Here is a 20,618-nt window from a genome sequence, read left to right as displayed (position 1 = left end):
GAAAGTTAGTCGAAAATTTAAAAAGTGGTTGAAAAATTCAAACAGTTGATCGAAAATTTTAGATAGTTGATCGAAAAATATATACAATTGGTCGAATTTTAAACAAATGTCATTTTGAAAAAAATGATAAAAAGTAGAGCAGAGTAAAAAATCACTTAAAAAATATCATTTTCACCAATTTATCTATAAGTAATGATACTAATTTTGATTAAGTGTATCATGTGATCAATGTTAAAAAAGAGAACACAAAAAAAATATGATTTGGTTAAGAGCCGCATTTAGTTACTAATGGGGTTATTAAATTAAGAATTTGTTTAACTTATATATATAAGTTTATATAATTATTAATTATATAAATTGAAATTTTCTTTTATAAAAAAAACCCTAAATTTTAAAGTAACAATAGTTTAAATAAAAAATAGAGAAAATAATTAAAAAATTTAGTGCAAAATCATTTTTGTTTAAGAAAAGAAAAGTTTCAGCAACCTGCCCAAATTAATAGTCGAGATGCGGTCCAATTCTTTTTTTATTGGAGAGGTTATGAATTGGCAAGTGCCAACCAAAAATATAAGTACGGACGGATTGAAAATTCGCCCAACTCACCCAAACCAACCGATCAACACTCTTAATTACTAACTCCACCACATAGAGAGTTTCACTTAATACTTGGTTCTTGTTTAGTAGATCCTACTCCAAATTCCAAAATCACTATTAAACCCATATATATATATATATATATGTATAAAAAAGTTTGGTGTAATAGTATAACACATCCCCTTTCTATAAGATAGGTGTGGGCATTAGGGGTTTGAACCCATCCAAGCTTCTATTTTAAGTGTGAGAAACTTCTATTGTTGATACACTAGGGTTATGCTTTGGGTCTATCTATGCATGAATAAAATAGAGATGGTAATGGGAGATTCAACATTTATACTACCATATTTATCAAATAAAACAATAACACCTGTATAAAATAATTAATTATAATTCATAAAATAATTAAACCCATCATGTTACCCGTCCCATTTATTTTGGGAGAAAATTACACTTTTAGGAAGAAAAAGACTGTTTTGATTTGAATGAAGACTAATAATAGAAGAGTCATGTATCATGGTCCGAGGCCCATCAACAAGGGGAGATGATGAAATGGGCCCATTTGTAATGGGATACCGAGCCCAATACAAAAGCCCACTTTCGCAACTGCGCTGCTGGGGTTCTGAAATGCACGCCGTCGTTCAGCAGTGACATCTAAAATCAAAGCGAAGAAGAAGACGAAGACGAAGACGAAGAAGGAAGGGTTTGGAGAAGAGTCAAAGAGTGAATCAAAGAGATGGCGTTTCTGAAGGGAGAACCACTGATAAGAAAGCTGGCCTTGGTATCTAAGTACGCCGTTTTGCCTGGCGCCATGATCGCTGCTCTCGTCTACTCGCCGCCCGATTATGTCTACTACTCCAAGAACAACCCCAAACCAATCAAATAGATGCCTCTGGGATTTCGATTATGGGTATGTATATTTCTCTTTCTTTAATTTGTTTTTATTTTCCATGATCAGGATCAGGATCAGGATTAGGGATTTTTCTGTATTCATCCAATTGAGATAATTACTCTATTTTTATTTGAATTTGATTGATTTGTTAGTGCTAATTTGAAATCGCGAAGAGTTTTATAAGTAAGTATGCGGTCTAATCATGAATGGGTCCTTGGTTGGTCATGTTGGAGTAGATAACATCATATATGATCAAGATTTCTCCTTTGAGGTTTATAACTATGTCTTTAGCTATATGACTCACAGATACAACCACCCTTTTAAGCAAGGAATATTAATTGAGGCAAAGTGCTTCTACATCTGTTGTTTTTTCTCCTCCTGGTTTTGGATCCTCCACACTGTCTGGTGTGCCTAGCTTCGTATTTTGGTTTATCTACACACCAAATTAGCCATTCTGGGCATTGTTTGAATCTCAAATTACAAGCTTATTTTTTTTTAAATGTCTAATTATAAGCTTACTACATACTAAACCAAGTGTCAATTTGCTTTAAGATAGCCTCTTAACCAACCAGCTTCCTTAACGAGTAATTGGATTCTTGATAATTATACCACTCATTTGAGAGGTGTACCTTTTCTAGGAATTCTATTTGATCTCAGATTAGCTCAATGCTACTTCAGCCAATCTCTTTTGAACATTAGCCACTTACACTTGTATTCCATTCCGGACATTGCTTGAATCTCTAACTAGAAGCTTGTTACTTACTAACCCCAGAATCAATTTGCTTTAAGATGACAGAACCAACTAGCTTGCCTACCGAGTAATGGGATTCTTGATTATGTATACCAAATCTTCAATGCCTCTTCAGCCAAATCTTTCCGAGATTAGTTTAATGTTACTTCAGCCAAATCTTTTTGAATGTGGTGGGCTTTCATATAAGTTCTATTATTTCTCCAATATTATTTCCAATTTTATCATATGGTTCTTTTGGTTATTAGCTTATTATTACTTGGCAGGCCTATCTTTACTTTTCCTCTGATATGTCTTTTATCAAATCAATCTATTTGGAAACAGAGTTGATGTTGTTTTCTTGGTCATGCACCCTGATTATGAAATATGTCCATTTTGTTTTGTTTGTTTAATTTCCAATCTCATGATTTTTCTCTTCTTTAATGCAGGACCATCTTGACTAAATTCATTATGGATGTAGGGCCTTTGCTCTTAAATTTTAGCATGTAATAAGCCTCTGTGGTCTCAAATTGCTCAATTTGATGTTCATTGAAGATTTGAATGGTTGTACTTGTTTTTCTCAAGGAATACTGACCAGGAAATTTCTGAAGATACTTTTTTTCTTTTTTGTCTTATAAATAAATAATATTGTCTCAATGAATATAACCTTGATTCACTTCACTTGGATTGCTAAACAACAATCATTGTCCATTGCTGGTTGCGCTTATTATTATTAGTATTAAAATGCAGGAAGCAGATATGCTTGCCTTATGTGCACAGTGATAAATTTCCAGTCTTTTCAGTAAAGTAAGAAAATTGAAAGTCGAAAAGGGGTGTATGTATGCTGCGTAAGTGGGGGAATTCGGCGCAAATATTCTTCTCATTTTCAAGAGATTTTTGGGAAATCTAAATCTATCCTTTTGTGTGATAGTCTAGTGTGTAGAGCAGTGATTGGGTACGATTAGTCACTATTGTTGTTCTGCTAAATATTAGTAGTAGGGTCATCTTTAGAGCTTAAACCGGCGATGCTGCTGACAAGTAGCGATGCTGGAAACAGAGGACTATGCATGTGGCTCTGTTTTGTTTTGCTTGTCATGCATGGCCACTTTGGAAAACTACTCATCAAATCCAGCCAAGTTTAAGAGGGACTGAGTATAAATATTTATATATATATAAATAAAATGAAGATTGATCATCAGGTTGTAGGCATATGTTTTTTTCTTAGTGGGCTCTGAAATTGAAGACAAAGGTTGAGCCTGCCTGACTAACCAGAGTGTGTCCGTATATTATTCTTAGCTGATAAGTTTTTGCTTTGGAATCATGTATTGCTAGGAATGTACACAGTTCAGAAGAGCAGAAAGAAACGTTAAAAATATGAATCTATTTATATATATATATATTATTATTAGCGCAGAAAACGATTAGTTTTGATGGAAGATTGAAGGGAATCCACAGCCTGATTTTTGCATATCGTACCTAGCTCTTTTTCTTTTCTGTCTTTACATGGTTGTAAAGGTTTTTCTTTTTTTATGATTGCCTTTGCTTATATCAGATGTAAATATCTGTCAGAGGTAGCTACCCGTGATTCTTCTTCATCTTATATATTTTTTGAATAACAACAATAATAATAAGTTTAGTTCAATCAAAATAATAATAATAATAATAATAAGGTTAGTGTTGTTATACTCTCCCACTTAGCTAAAAAAAAGCATTGGAATATATGGTTCGATTCAGCAATGTAACTTATACATAAATTTAACGTATACATAAGAATACAGTGAAAAAAGTTAATAAGCATCGAAAGGTGTCCAAGATTCTCCTCCAGCGAGTTTGGTGAGAGGATCTGATAACAGAGTCTGAAACTGAAAGCCGGCCCTGTTGAAGTTGGCTACTGCTGAAGTGGACATATCATGGAGATGAGTAGGAGGAGCAGCATTCGATGAAGAGGGGAACCCCAACACCCCATAATCATCGCTCTCAAAAAGCAAGGCATTATTATTGTTATTATGATTATAATTATTAGGGTGAAAGTAATCGTTATAGTTGTCATTATCAGGAGGACCAGAGGAGGAGGAAGGTAGTGGTTGTGGTGGTGCTTGGAAATGGGAAAAGTTGGTCTCTGTCTTGCACTGTTTGGGAACAGTTAATTGTTGTTCTTGACATTGCTGCTTATTATTCCAAGTGCAATCTTGATGTGAGAGGAGGGACATGAACAGCATAGATGATGATGATGATGTTGATGGGTTTTTGTTTGTTGTGGCTACGGTAGTAGCGGTAGCACAACAACTACTACTACTACTAGTGGATATACCATGTATTGGGAAGAGGTGGGATTGGGAAACAACTGGGTTATTAGTAATGAGGCTTTTCAAGTCATCATTACTGCTGCTACTACTATTCAGAAAAGGGTTTCGATTTCGATTTTGGCTTTGGTTCGGGATGTTTTGCACTGGGTTTTGAGTTTGGTATTCAAATTCTTCTAACAATAATGCATTCATTGGAGTTGGAGTTGGAGTTGGAGTTGGAGTTGGAGTGCTTTGGGTTTGGACTTCTAGCAGCGCAGGCAAACGACACTGTCGTCCTTGAAAGATTGGATTTTTCTTCTCACCGGTTTTGTGATATATTCTGCATATAACCCATTCCTCCTGCATTTTTCAATTTCACCCCAGTTATATTAAGGTTATTTATTAATACAGTTGTGGATGAAACTTAATCCAAATTTTTCACAAAATGAAAGAGAATCCAAAACTATATTATATAAAAAAGAAAGGCAATGAATATTATTAAATTGATTTGACAAGGGCTTGTTAAATCTATCCATCTAATCCAATCACATCAAAAAAAAAAAAAAACTACCCCCAGCAAGAGCAAGGTTAATAATCAAAGTGAAAATAGTCTAGTCCATCGGCATGCACCACCACCATCACCACTACAGTACCAATTCATTAAAATAAGTCAACCCAGAAAACGACAAATTAAACACAACTATATATATATATGTATATACATTGATAACTTGAAGTTCACGTCGCACGTGTGAGGAGGAACGAAGGAAGGAGGGGGGCCATAAACATGTGTATGTATGCATGTTACCTTGCACGTGTGACGAGAGGAAAATTCACCGTCGAGGCGGTACTCGTGCATGACCCACTTGGTCTTCTCGCCGCGTGGGGCACGGCCCTTGTAGAAGACAAGGGTCTTCTTCATCCCAAGCAAAGCTCCATTGGAGGCACTGTAAACCTCTCTGTCTTTTCCGGTGGCCTTCCAGTACCCAGCTCCGGTGGCTCTGTTGGTTCTCAACCCTGTTGGGTATTTTCTGTCCCTCAGACTGAAAAAGTACCACTCTTTCTCTCCCATCTTAGCCACGTCTGCATGCATGGAAAAAAAAAACATTTTTAAATATATAATAAATACAATTAATAACGCATTTATTAAATGATTGAAATTTGTCAGAATAATTAGTTAACTTCATCATCATCGTCATCAGATTTAAAAAATTTCTCATATTATCGAAATCTCTATCGTAGCATTAAATGGTTCCAAGTCGAAAGATGTTAAAAAGATATGCAGTTAGATTTGGGAATATAAATGTCTACTATAAGCTTATATATGAACTCTAAAAATCAAAAGTTCTAATATATTTGACCAAAAACTAGCTCAACTCTAAATAAATATACATATATAAAGTCAAATTTAAGGATTATCAAGTTGGATTTTTAGTAAAGAACTAGTTTTGGCCTCTCATGTTTATAAAGTAGGGTGTTTTTTTCTTTCTTTCTTTTCTTTTAGATGAATTACATTGAGCCCTTAATTTCTGTCACTTCCCATTAGCTAATGATTGATAGTAAAGACCTAGTTTTGGGCTGTCTCATGAGTAGAAAGTAGGGACTTTTTTTCTTTTTCTTTTTCTCTTTTCACCATGGAATTTGAGTCATCGTCAGATATGGCTAAATGTAAATATACGTGTTAAAGTAGAATAATTAAAGTGGTGAGAGAGATGAGATGAGAGAAACTTAACCTGGGAGCTCCCAAGGCTCGCATCTGTTGAGATCAACCTCAGCAATGTCGACACCACAGAAGGTGCCATTGAAGACTTTGGAAGCCAAGTAGAAAGTGATGAGCTCTTCATCAGTTGGGTGGAAGCGAAAGCCAGGGGGCAAACCTTGGTCGTTTATGCCTTCTCCATTCAGCTCTCGTAGAACTTCTTCCATGGCCAGCATGATCGATGACGATGATGAGTATAAGTTACAGAAAGAAAGTAGTAGTAAGTGGGGTTTGAGAAAGATATAGATGGTGGCCAAAGGAAACCAGCAGACCAGACCTATATAAGTGTTCGATTCTATTCGATTAATAATGGTGTGAATAAGAGTATGGAAGGGAGAGAGAGAGAGAGAGGTGGTACTATGATGTGGGGGCCTACGTTTGAAACTGACAAAGACTGTGTTTTTATTATTATTATTATTAATTTTGTGGAAGATTTAATATAATGATTTTATTTTTTTTACTTTTAATAATAATAATTATTATTAATTTGTGGCGGTGGGAGATGTTTTAATTGAAGTAGGAAGGTGTGTATTTAATGCTAAAGTTGAGTGTGTGGAGATTTATGCGTGCGTGTGTAAGCATATATTTCTTGGTTCTGTATATATATATATATATATATATATAGACAGAGAGAGATGGAGATAGAGATAGAGATAGAGAAAGAGAGAGAGAGCAGAGCTTCTTTTTCAGGTTGGATGACATTAGGGTTCTGTGTCTACAGTGCTACTCATATCACACTTACCTAATCATCTATCTCTCTTTTTGTTGTGTTTTTTCAAACTCCATACTCCTAATATTATTATTTTAAGTACTAAAACATAAACATGTTATATATATATATATATATATATGAGTTTATAATTTCTTTTAACTGTGATTTTTTTTATTATATGATTGGACTGTTTATTTTAAAAAATTTATTTTTAGAGTTTATTTTTTATAAAAAAATTCAAATAGAACTATGTACTTAATTTGATAAAGAAAAAATTGAATATAATAATATATTTTTTTAAGCAGAATAATTTTATTTTTGTTCTGAATTGTTAGTTTGGTGATTTATTTGTGATTTAAGTTGAGAAAATTTTGACCGAAATCGAGTTTAGTGTTCTATTTGAACTATTTTACAAAACATAAAGTCTAAAAAATAATTTATCAAAATACAAAATCCAGACAAAAACAAAACAGATTGTCCAGAAAAAAAATATAAACTTTTTATATATATATACATGCATAACAATAAAATAATTTTTTTTTGTAATTACAAATACGAAAAATAATGAGAAAAATTGGATTTGATTATTCACTGTTCATCATTATGAAATTAGTTGTTAAAAACATTAGATACAAATTTATATATATATATATACATAATTTGGTATTGACTACATGTGATTTTAGGTATAACTAAGATTCTTCACGAAAAATTGTATTATTAGTAAATGATATAGATTTCATTTAAAGGAAAAAATATTAATTTTTTGGATTAATTGAGCTTTAGTTAGTGTCGATATATCTATAATTACTTTGCATAATATCATCATTTTAATAAGATCACCATTGCTATTAGGCACCATCATATTTTGATTGCACTACAACAAAATAGGCATTTAATGGCTGTTGTTCAAAAAATTGGCATTAATGATGTGGCAAGTGATCCCTGGACACGTGGCTGACATCTGGAGGAACTCTGCTAGTGTATCGACCAGACGGTACATTATAGGCAGGAGGCGGCCCAGTCTTTCCTACGACCAGTCTGGTCGATGGTTCCGCATACAACATAATGTTACAATAAAGATCTTTGTAAATCCTGAAATTAACTCACACAATCTCCTGGGTATCCAATTATTCAGGAGAGAATATCTGTAACAATCTCATGTAATCCCCCTTGAGCCTATAAATAGAAAAAGATGGCTCAAGGAAGGGACTTTTGGCTTTGGAATTATTTGTGACTAGAGTAATTCTATCTAAGATATTGTATTGTTCTTCAGAGGCCAGTGAAACTCATTGAACCCTAGTTCTTTGATCACCCATTTGATTCTCACATCAATAACAATCTAAGTGGACGTAGGTTATTACCAGATCCTGGGGCCGAACCACTATAAAATATCGTATTCTTATTATTTTTGTCATTACGTTCTTTTCAATGCATTCATTCACATCAAGCATATTCTGACTCCGTGTCAGTTGACCAAAATCTGGGTCAACATTCTGGTGCTTTCATTGAGAGCTTGATATATCACCGTTGAAAAAACCAATGGCAAAAGCTGCAAAGAAAACTGGACAGGCGGCCACCGTTGCACCGTCAAACCCGCCACCTCCTCCTCCTCCTGCAAGCGTGGCTGAGGATGAGCCACATTTAGACTTTGAGGACGAAGAAATGGATGATGCGACGCTGAAAAGTACTTTGGGAGCGTTGCATGAAGAGCTGGCCAATCTGAGGGCCAGTCAGGAGAGTGCTGCCGAAGTCATGGCGCGACAGCAGCAGGAGATTGAACGGCAGCGCGCAGAGTTAAATGAGAGGCAGGCGGAGATGGACCGTCGCCAGAGCGAAGCCATGGCAGCCCTCGAGGCAGCCTTACAGTTGGCTAGGAATCAGGTTGCACCTGCCTCGCAGCCTGAACACCCTACAAATGGGCCACCCCAAAGGGGTCCTAATCCTAGCCCACCAATCCAGCCCTCAAGTCCGCAAAGGCCCGAGCAGCCTCAGGTGCCTCATGACGATGTCCCACTGGACCCTGAGGCACAGCCACCATCCCAAGCTGGTTGTGGTAATCCCCCACAGCAGAGGCAGAATAGGACCGAGCATCAGCCTCGCAGTCCTAGACGCCGTAGGGGCGATGAGCCAAACCTACCGAACAGAGGTCAGTATCCTCCTGGTAACAGGAGGAACTCAGAGTTAGGTTCTGCGGTCCGGGGTCCCCCACGGCATGATAATGCATGGAGACACAACGACCAGCACAGGTCGCCCTCTAACGCTCGGGATGTTTCAGCCAGGGATGGAAATCAAGGGAACAGTCGATCCCACCATAGCCAATCGAGGTTCAGAGATGGCCATGGGTATAATGAGGCCGACTCAGGCAAGGGAAATGCTGGTCGGAGGAATGAAGAAAGAGGTAGAGGCGGGAGCCAGATACCTCAAGATGACCAACCCAATGGACGGGATGCTGGGGGGCAGCCCAGGCAAAATAATGTCTTCAACTGGCTCAGGGAAGCGAGCAGCGGAGAAGAGACGTACTCAACGATCGCCGCAATCGGCATGGCGAGAACGTCCCCCCAGCAACAGAGGCCACAGCGATTCCTGTCGCTGTACAGGCCCAGATAGATGCCCTCAACCAGGAAGTGCAACATCTAGTCGGGGGAAGGACATCTTATATCGACCACGATAAGAGGAAAGGCACTCCTTTCGTCCAAAGGATAGCTATGGCAAAAACTCCAAGCAAGTTCAAAATGCCTACGCTTCCAAACTTTGACGGGTACGGAGACCCAGTATCTCATGTCAATAAGTTTGAGATACAAATGGACATTCAGAAAGTGTCCGAAGACGCTCGATGCAGGATCTTCCCTGCAACACTTTCTGAGGCCGCGCAGGAGTGGTTTTTTAAATTCCCTCGTGCAAGCATAGTTTCCTGGGAGATGTTCGTAAGAGAATTTTACGGACAGTTCTACGCAGGTCGAGTGCATCCGACCGAAGTAAACCATCTGGTTGAAATTCGCCAGTAGGATGGAGAATCACTGAAGGATTACATCCAGCGTTTTATGCGAGCAGCAGCTGGAGCGAAAACAATGGGGGACGAAGGAAAAATGATGGTCATAACCGCAGGAGTTAAGCATCGTTCCCCCCTCTGGAAGAGTCTCCGCAAAGATGGAATTAGAACTACCCAGGAATTCTTGGATCGGGCTGATCGTTACATCAAGCTCGAGGAAGCCATTGCCGACGATGGAAAGCCCTCAGGCAAGGATAAGAAGGCTGCCGAGCCCGCCAAAGCCGCCAATGGGTCTAAACCTAACGGCAAAGGCAACGGGAATGGCAACGGCAATGGAAAGAATGATGGAAAACGGCCGCACAATGAGCCTTCCACCTTTGACAATAAACGAGCCAAGGGTAACCGTTATGAACCTCAGTTCACTAACTACACCGCCCTCGTTGAGTCTCGGGGAGAGGTTTATCAGGCCACAAGTTCTAGTGTGCCTTATAAGAAACCTGGCCCCATTCGAAAGGATATTTCGAAGAGAGACACTACCAAGTTCTGTCGTTATCATAACGACTACGGACATGACACTAACGAATGCAACCAGCTGAAAGACGAAATCGAGTTCCTTATTAGACAAGGACACTTGAGAAGATACGTACAGGCCTCGGGAAATTCCCAACGAGAAGCTCCGGGTAGCAACGAGCAGGCGCCCACGTGCCAACGCTCGCCACCCTTACAACCTGCCCCCGTGACTGGCACATTATTAACCATTTGTGGAGGCCCGCACCTCGCGGGAAATAGCGGAAAGGCCAGGGAACGATATGCTCGGACCCTGCGCCACGACCAGGATATCGAAATGATAACTGTGGAGGACCGCGCACCAAAAAAGGCTCGGTCAGAAGAAGGCGAAATAACCTTCTCTGATGACGATGCCCAACACGTCCGGTTCCCACATTCCGATCCGCTGGTCGTGGATATCCAAATGGCCAACATGATGGTAAAGAGAGTGCTGGTCGATACAGGAAGTTCGGTGAATATCCTGTATAAGTCTTCGCTGGAACGCATGAAATTGTCCGTTAAGGACCTGGAGCCCTGCAACCAAACAATATACGGCTTCTCTGGTGAAGGGCTCGCCCCCACCGGATCGATCAGACTACCAGTGACGACAGGTACAGCGCCTGCTACCAGGACATTACTCGCTACTTTTGTAGTAGTCGATTGTCCTTCGGCGTACAATGCCGTCATTGGAAGGCCTATACTGGTTGATCTTCGGGCCATCACCTCTATGTGGCACTTGGCCATGAAGTTCCCGACAGATGCAGAGGTAGGACACGTATTGGGGAACCAGAGGGAAGCCAGAGAGTGCTACAACGCCTCAATCACAAAGGCAAAGAATGGAACACCAAAGAGCACTACCTCGGATAGGTTGCAGATGACAGTTGATACACAAGCCCAATCCGATGATGGAGTCACCAAATAGGGTGTTTCCCAAAGTGAGGACACAGATCTAGATCCTCGCTTTGGGGATTTTGAACGTTGGACCCATCGAGGACCTGGAAGTGGTCCAACTCGACGAAAAAGACCCGACCAGAGTTGTAAAGGTCGGGAAAAACCTAGAACCAACCACGAAGCACGCATTGGTGGAATTTTTGCGGAAGAACCAGGAGGTGTTTGCCTGGTCACACAAAGACATGGCTGGGATAGACCCTGCAGTTATCAGCCATGTCCTGAATATAGACAAGACTTTTCCACCCGTGCAACAAAAAAGAAGGCTGCTCGATAAGGATAGATCGAGAGTCTTAAAAGAAAAAGTTGAAAGATTAAAGGAGAATGGGTTCATCAGGGTGGCATTTTATCCATCGTGGGTCTCCAATCCAGTGCTGGTTCCCAAGCCTAACGGCAAATGGCGAACCTGCGTGGATTTTACGAACCTCAATAAAGCCTGCCCAAAAGACTGCTTCCCACTCCCAAGAATCGACCAGCTGGTCGATGCTACTGCAAGACACGAGATCCTCTCGTTCATGGATGCATATTCGGGCTACAACCAGATTAGCATGCATCCCCCTGACGAAGATCACACCAGCTTTCGGACCGATACAGGCTTATACTGTTATAAAGTAATGCCCTTCGGACTGAAAAACGCAGGTGCGACTTACCAACGGCTAGTCAACCACATGTTTAAGGAGCTGATCGGAGTAAACATGGAGGTGTACGTGGACGACATGCTGGTAAAGTCTAAGAAGGCAGAAGGACATGTAAGGGATTTACAAGAGTGTTTTGATGTATTGAACAAATACCAGATGAAGTTAAATCCCCTCAAATGTTCGTTCGGAGTCGAATGAGGGAAGTTTTCAAGGTTCATTGTAAATTCAAGAGGAATCGAGGCCAACACCGACAAGATAAAAGCCCTAATCGACATGAAATCTCCAGAAAGGATCAAAGATGTACAAACTTTAACCGGGAGAATCGCAGCCCTAAGTAGATTTATTTCGAAGTCAACAGACAAGTGCGTCCCTTTCTTCAATCTACTTAGGGGAAATAAGAAGTTTGAATGGACAGGAGACTACGAGCAGGTATTCCAGGCCTTGAAAGCTCATATGGCACAGCCTCTCATATTATCAAAGCCAATCAAAGGAGAAACTTTGTTTATTTACCTGGCGATTACTGAAGTTGCTGCTAGCGCGGTACTAGTGCGAGAGGAAGAAGGCGTACAAAAAGCAGTCTACTATGTTAGCAAGAGACTGATCGGGCCAGAATTAAGATATCCACCAATCGAGAGGTTAGCATATTGCTTAATCCTGGGCTCTAGGAAGTTGCGCCCTTACTTCCAAGCCCATCCTATCACAGTTTTAACTGACCAGCCCCTACGGCAAGTCCTCCAAAAACCGGAGGCGGCTGGGCGATTATTAAAATGGACAGTCGATATAACTTATTCACCGCGAACAGTAGTAAAAGGACAAATCTTGGCTGATCTTATTGCAGAGTTCACAGAACTCCCAGACAGCGAACAGTGCGAATCGCCTAGTGCGCCTGAGCCTCAAGAGAAAGCTCCTTCGTGGAAGTTATTCACGGATGGGTCGTCCAACGAATCCCACGCAGGAACGGGAGTGATATTGATAACGCCGGAAGGGCATCGATTTCACTGCGCTATTAGATTCGACTTCACCGCGTCGAACAATGAAGTTGAATATGAAGCACTCCTCGCTGGATTGAGAATGGCGAAAGACATGAGCATAAAGACACTTGATATTTACAGTGATTCCCAGCTGGTGGTGAACCAAGTTCTAGGAGAATATCAAGCGCGAGGCTTAAAAATGGTGGCCTACTTGAATAAAACAAAAGACCTGCTAGCCCAATTCATGAAGTACACCCTCCAGCAAATTCCGCGGGATCATAATTCAAACGCAGACGCCTTAGCCAAACTCGCGAGCGCGAAGGATGCTGACACTTTGAACATTGTGCCAGTAGAAAGACTGAGTGAGCCAAGCATACAAGCGGTTGAGACCAATATGGAGATTCGAATGGAGGATACATGGATGGCACCTTACTTGGAGTATCTGACGAACGGTGTGCTACCAACAGATAGAAACAAAACCAGAACTCTACAAAGGCAGGCCGCCAGGTACATACTGGTCGATGGTGTTATGTACCAAAGAGGGTATTCAATGCCACTACTCAGATGCGTTACACCTGAAAAAGCTAAGGAACTCATCAAAGAGGTGCATGAAGGCTTCTGCGGGGATCATGCTGGGGGGCAGAGTTTGGCAAAGAAAATTCTAAGGCAAGGCTACTTCTGGCCAACTATGAACGAAGACTCAATGGAGTTTGTCCGAAGATGCGATAAATGTCAAAGGTTCTCCAAGTTTCCACGAGCAGCCCCAAACGAGTTAAAACAGATGCAAAGTCAATGGCCTTTTGCGGTATGGGGGATAGATTTGATTGGATCCCTGCCTATGGGGAAAGCCAGAGTAAAGTACGCAGTCGTGGCAGTTGATTACTTCACCAAATGGGCTGAAGCTGAGCCACTCGCTACCATAACGACCAAGAAAGTTCTTGACTTTGTCATCAAGAACATTGTTTGCCGGTATGGTTTGCCCCGAAAGATCATTTCAGACAACGAAACCCAATTTGACAGCGACTTATTCACCGACTTCTGCGAAAGGCATGGAGTTATTAAAATCTTTTCATCAGTTGCGCATCCCCAAGCAAACGGGCAGGTCGAGGCCGTGAATAAAACTCTTAAGGACACCCTGAAGAAGAGGCTTGAAGATGCTAAAGGAGCGTGGCCAGAGCAGCTGCCTGAAGTCCTCTGGTCGTATAGAACGTCTCATCGAACAGTGACAGGTCATACCCCATTTTCCTTAACTTACGGACATGAGGCTATGTTACCTGTCGAGTTTGATCCCCCCTTACATCGACGCCTAACATACGACTAGGACCAGAACAACCAACTAATGATGGAGTCCCTAGACTCAATTGACGAGATATGGGAAAAGGCCCAACTCCGAGTTGCTGCGTACCAGCAAAAAGTCGCCCGGTACTTTAACTCCAAAGTTAAAGAAAGAAAATTCAATGTCGGTGACTTGGTGCTACGACGAGTTTTCTTAAATACCTGCGACCCCAGTGCTGGAGTACTCGGACCTAATTGGGAAGGACCTTACCAGATTGAAGATGTCCTTCATCCGGGCACCTACAAACTTGCACGCCTAAACGGAGATCTCGTTCCACGTTATTGGAATGGAGAACACCTACGTAAGTATTATCAGTGAACAGTCCTTTTTAAAAGGACTGGCTTGTATTAAAATTTTCTTTGTACAAATTTAGCAAAGAGGGTTAGCCACGTTGTATGGATAATCGCTCGTATATGTAAGATTCTACTTTAGAATCACTCGTAAAGACATGTTTAGTCCATTTTTAATACGAGATTATAAGGGAGTGTGCACAGCCAGTCATTCTTGCCAACCTTTGTAAATTTATTTTTACAAGTATTTGTTCATTACGTGTGTTGTTTTGCTGTATTACAAAGTATTATGTTTTCACCTGAGCAGGAATGTTCGAACAGGTCATGGTCAAGGCAAGTGACCAAGGACCTAAAGCTCCTCAATCACTTGGGGGGCATATAAGGCACATCGATAGCAAAGCGTACCATGAGGTATGTAAACACATGAACAAAATGAGCGAAAGCATGCTAAGGTACTTAGAGTATTTTTCAAAATTTATATTTTGTTAAATCAAGCCAAAGTACTATGCTAAGTTCGGTCATACGGACAGATGTTATAGTAGATGAAAATATTATAACATTATAAAGCAATCTTTTACACCGCAAGCATCGTTGCTTGGATGTAACTGTTCAAATAAAAGGAAAAGTTTGCTGCCCATGCAGCAAATTCAAAAAAGATATAGTATTTACATCACGACCCGTGGGTCGTGTAGTAAAAAGAAAGAAAAAATAATAAAAGCTCAGGAGGCGTTAGGAGCATGAGAGTCTTTATCAGCATTCTGATTGGTCGCATCCTCAGCAACTCTTTCTTCCTCTGCGCCAGCGATGCTTGGGGAAGCAGGGATCCTTGCTCTTGCCTCCTCTTCAGCCAATTGAGCAGTGCAGCGAGCCAGCTCAGCATTTCTAACATCTTCTGAAAGATAACCGAAGTTGGCGCCTTGATTGTTTTTCCAGAAGTTATAAAAACACCGGAGCGTCGCATTCTTGTACTTTGAAAGCTTCAGCTGCTCTACTTGGCTCTCAAGAGTAGTGATGGCCTCGTCCTTGGACTTGAGCTCCTCGCCCAGTCTCTTGCATTCTCGATATTGGACTCGGCTGGACTCCTGATATTCTTCCCTCTGCTTCCTCATAACTGCCTTCGAAGCTTCAGCCTCCGATAGCTTTGTCACCGCAGCATCCCTCTGTTGGGTGACCGCCTCCAACTCCTTCGCATGCCTGGCCTCTGCAGCCGAAAGGTCCTCGGCTGCTTTCACCTGGTTCCTCTCGATGGCCTTTGCCCGAGTCTGGTCGATGGTGGCTTGGGCGCGGGTACGAGCGGCAGTTGCAGTCAGCAAAGCCTGTGGACAAAGGATAAAGTTAGAGTCTGTTACAAAGAGTAAAAGACTAAGGCCAAAGAGATAAGAAGCACTTACGCTGGTCATTTCATTTAGGGCCCTGTTCAGAATTTGGTCAACCCCCATAGTCTCTGCCTCAGCCATCGCCTCCTTGCAACGGTCGTACCTCACGATGTGTGCAAGGCGGTCCTTGGCTGCTCGCAGGGCGCGGTTCGAGAGTTTGGCCTCGAGGGCTTCGTCCCGCTGAGTCTGTTCCTTGGCAGCTGTAGGTTGAGGAGTCGTCGTCGCACGCGGAGCTTCCTTTTCAGCAGGAGCCGAAGGCTGAGCAGAAGTTTGCCCAGTTGGCACGTCCTTGGAAGGATCTTCTGTTCGACCCTTCTTGGCAAGAGGTCCCTGGCTTGTTTCGCCGTTGTGTCTCCTGGATGACTTCCGCCGAATCAGAGGAACTTCTACTTCCTCCTCAGCCTGGTATAAGTCAAAAACGTTGGGAATGGCCATATCTGCATACAAGTAAATACATGCAAATGATAAGATAAAGGCAGATAAAAACTCTTTACCAAACAGAAAAGAGATCACAAAGTTAATACCCGAGCTACAACTACTGGTCGCTATACTATTGACTCTATTAGTCACACACTCACTATCTGGCACGAAGAAGTCTGGCCCTAGATTTGGAGTATATGTAAAGTTGCCCTCCCCGTCAAACAAGTGATAGGGAATTGGCAAGCTATTTAAAAGCGAATTTACTGTTCCGTTTTCTTCGGAGGATTCCCCCAAGTCCACAACCGGCTCTTTTGTCTTTTGTTTCCCCTTGCCTTGGGGAGCAGAAGGCCCTTCTGCAGAAGGATTGCCCGTGGGTTCCCTGACTGTAACCCCCGTCGGCCTCCTTCATGGAGGGGACGCAGGAGGTTGCTGCTCGGGAACCCCCTCAGCAGCAGCATCGGCTACCACGGGTCCTCTTGTTTCATGGCGAGGAGCCAGGAGACCAGATAGCCTCAAATTTTCATCAGTAACCAGGGACTTGATGCTTTTTTCCACGTCTGTCATCCTGGCCAATGCTTTGGACCTCAACACCATGTCTGGTGTTGGGGTCGGACGTAACCATGGGCCTGAAAGACAAAGAGTATTTTAAGAAGAATGAAGGAAAAATTGCTGATGAAAGGCATCGACCAGTAAAAGTAGCACTTACCTCCTCGAGCGAAGGTCAAGTTGTTGCTGGTTATGTTCGGAGTAAGGAAGTACTCCTTGCTGTACTGCCCCACGTTGGATATGTGCGTGGTGTCACTCAAGAACGTCCGGTTTGTCTCCTGGTGACAAAGATGGAAGAAGCCTGTCCCATACTGTTGAGGGTTGGACTTGAGGTCGAAGAGATAGTTGACCTCATGGGGGGTAGGTTCTGGCCACTTTTTAAGTTTGTACAGGATATAGAGTGCGGCCAACATTCTATATCCATTTGGAGTAATTTGGAAGGGGGCGGCATCGAAATAATTATCCACCCCCTGATAAAAAGGATGAAGAGGGAGGATAGCCCCCGCCTCTATGTGATACCGAGACCAAGCACTGTATACACCTCCGGGGAGGTTAGCCCTTTGGTCTGCAGCAGGAATTTTGAGAGTGACCCCTGTGAGAGGATACTTCCTAAGGTAGTTAGCAAGCATCCTAGGAGTCACTAGGCTGGTCGGGGAGAAATACCACTCGACATCAGGCAGGTTCTGATGGCGAGGGCGGGTTCTAGCTTGGATGTTAGGGTCAGGAGCAGGATTTTCTCGGCCATTGGTTGAGGAAACCCTGGCCTGTGGATCAGGATGGGCAGGAGAGTTTGGACTATCTTCGGATTCGGGTCTTTTCTTGCCTAAGGATTTAGAACGGGCCATTTGAGGAGGAGAAGGACGAGGTCTGGAGGAAGATCATGAAAAAGGAATCTCGTGAATTCGGTCGGTCGGTTGTTCTTCACCTTCGAGCAGTTGGGCGAGAAGATCGTCGTCGATGGGCCGTTCACCTCCCCATAAATCTGGCATCAAAGTCTGCAAACAGAAGAATGGGGAGGTGAGGATAGAGAATTTTTAAGGACTTTTTAGAATAACGCTGGTCGAGTATAAAAGTCAAGCTTTTATACAGCAGCATTCTAACGAAAGTTAAAAAAATTTCACACGAACAGTTTGAGAAACGGATCCAAGGGTGAAAGCAAAAAGTTTTTCATAAAAGCTTTTTCAACTCCTCTTAGGGCGGGAAAAACCTATTTTTCGACTGGCCTAAAAATTGAATTTTTACTTCGGTTTTACGTCCTAAAAAGTACGATCCCAACTATCAAACTAACTTGTAACTCTTTTCACCCACAAGACATTCTACTGACAAACATCTCAACCCAGAAGCAGATAAACTCAACAGTGAAAGCATACAGGAACATGCACTGCAATAATACGAAACATAAAGATTCGAAAACTTACCAGAAAAATGGTCGTGAAGATTGATAGGAGTTTTCGGAGATCAAGGAACTCTCTGGCCGAGTCTTGAAAGCGCAAAAGAACGGTCTCCAGGAGAAGATGGAAGCTCTGGTTTTGGGGTTTCTGGAATGAGTAATAGCGTGCGTAAAAAGAAAAAGAAAACTTCGGAGATGTTATATAAGTTTGTCTGTGGCGTTAAAAAGGTGTAATCATCAGTTTCCCCTTTTTCTAAGTATGGGGAAGCGAGATAGCCGTCGAATTATTACTGGGGAACCGAAAAGTCATGATTAGATAGGAGTAGGTTGCTTTTTCCAAGAACACACGAAGGGTTCTGACACGTATGGCAGGGTCATCGAAGGGTCGTTCACTCAAAAGTTTATTTATTGCTCGTAATAAATAAACTTGGGGGGCAAATGTTATCCAAAAAATTGGCATTAATGACGTGGCAAGTGATCCCTGGACACGTGGCTGACACCTGGAGGAACTCTGCTAGTGTATCGACCAGACGGTACATTATAGGCAGGAGGCGGCCCAGTCTTTCCTGCGACCAGTCTGGTCGATGGTTCCGCATACAACATAATGTTACAATAAAGATCTTTGTAAATCCCGAAATTAACTCACACAATCTCCTGGGTATCCGATTATTCAAGAGAGAATATCTGTAACAATCTCATGTAATCCCCCTTGAGCCTATAAATAGAAAAAGATAGCTCAAGGAAGGGACTTTTGGCTTTGGAATTATTTGTGACTAGAGTAATTCTATCTTAGATATTGTATTGTTCTTCAGAGGCCAGTGAAACTCATTGAACCCTAGTTCTTTGATCACCCATTTGATTCTCACATCAATAACAATCTAAGTGGACGTAGGTTATTACCAGATCCTGGGGCCGAACCACTATAAAATATCGTGTTCTTATTATTTTTGTCATTACGTTCTTTTCAACGCATTCATTCACATCAAGCATATTCTGACTCCGTGTCAGTTGACCAAAATCTGGGTCAACAATGGCTATATGGGGGAGAAATTGTAGACATTTAATGTCTCCCCCTAGGGGAGACGTTGTTGCAGGGGTCATCTAAAGTGGCCCTATGACGTCTCCCATGGGGGAGACTTTGTAGACATCCAACGTCTCCCCTCGGGAGACGTCATAGAGTGTACGTGTACAACCTATGACGTCTCCTAGGGGGAGACGTTGGATGTCTACAAAGTCTCCCCATGGGAGACGTCATAGGTTTTTGTATATTTTTTTTAAATTAAATAATTATTTTCAGTATATTAATTAATAGAATTAAATATATTAATTTTTTTTGAAATAGAATTAAATATATTAATTAAAAAATCTAAATTATATACAAATTTAAAATTTGAATTTTCATTAATAAAACCGAAATGTGTATATCTAATATGTTTTTGCTAGCTAAATATACAAAATTGTAATATTTGTTGTTAAACATACAAAATTAACAAATATTACACTAGCTAGCTAAACATTTAGTAAGAAAGAAAAAGAAAAAGTAAAAGTAAAAGTAAAAAAAAAACCAAATATGTGGGACGATGACTTTGAATTATCGGTAGCATATGGTTCGCCCAGTGTTGTCGCATTTCATTAATCTGTGCTTGTGTATATGGCGTAGTGTTTAGCTACAAAAAATACAAAGTAAAATATATTAGTTAATCATTATTTGATTATATATACTTTAATAATAAATAAATTGTTAACTTTGTATAAATTTATATACATACCTCTTTCTTCAAGTAACGTCCAGGTCGTGAATGTTCAATGTAATCCTTGAACATTCTCATCACATAATATCCACATGCCACATTGTCTGGTTGGTGCGGACACTAATATTTAAATAAAATATCAAGCAATTAATATAAAAAATATCAGTAAAATTCAAGTATAATTAAAGTCCTAGTTACTTACTTTCGGTTGCACAATTTCTATATTATTTGGAATCTCGGGAGGTTTTGGTAGACTGGTCAGAAAAAGGTTGAAAGCATTGACTATTACTGCCACAATTTCTTCACGGTTTTCCAGTTCTGAGTTCACCGGATCACAACAACAAACGTAATATGCATATGGGGCCAGTATAATCAACATCCAATGATCACTGCACAAGAAAAACAATACTTGGTATAAGTCTCCAACGCAAATGTTATAAGGACT

At 41.1% G+C, this 20,618-nt stretch overlaps 1 protein-coding gene and 1 long non-coding RNA gene across 2 annotated transcripts; one reads left to right on the top strand and one right to left on the bottom strand.

The window, feature by feature from the left end:
* Positions 1-1,119: 1,119 nt before the first annotated feature.
* LOC133804177 (uncharacterized) lies at positions 1,120-2,894 on the top strand. Its single transcript, XR_009878339.1, has 2 exons — positions 1,120-1,504; positions 2,663-2,894. It is a non-coding gene; the product is annotated as an uncharacterized LOC133804177 (long non-coding RNA).
* A 911-nt stretch (positions 2,895-3,805) lies between these two features.
* LOC133803865 (protein CUP-SHAPED COTYLEDON 3-like) lies at positions 3,806-6,491 on the bottom strand. The gene is made up of 3 exons (XM_062242009.1): positions 6,232-6,491; positions 5,307-5,581; positions 3,806-4,858 (listed from the first exon to the last, which is right to left on the bottom strand). The coding sequence occupies exons 1-3, from the start codon at positions 6,431-6,433 to the stop codon at positions 4,001-4,003; spliced, it is 1,335 nt and encodes a 444-aa protein (XP_062097993.1). The 5' UTR covers positions 6,434-6,491; the 3' UTR covers positions 3,806-4,000.
* Between the last annotated feature and the right edge of the window lie 14,127 nt (positions 6,492-20,618).

This window comes from Humulus lupulus, chromosome X (assembly GCF_963169125.1).
Source record: "Humulus lupulus chromosome X, drHumLupu1.1, whole genome shotgun sequence".
Classification (NCBI taxonomy): domain Eukaryota; kingdom Viridiplantae; phylum Streptophyta; class Magnoliopsida; order Rosales; family Cannabaceae; genus Humulus; species Humulus lupulus.
Note: the sequence above shows the minus strand (reverse complement) of the source record. Positions and strands in the feature narration are given on the sequence as shown.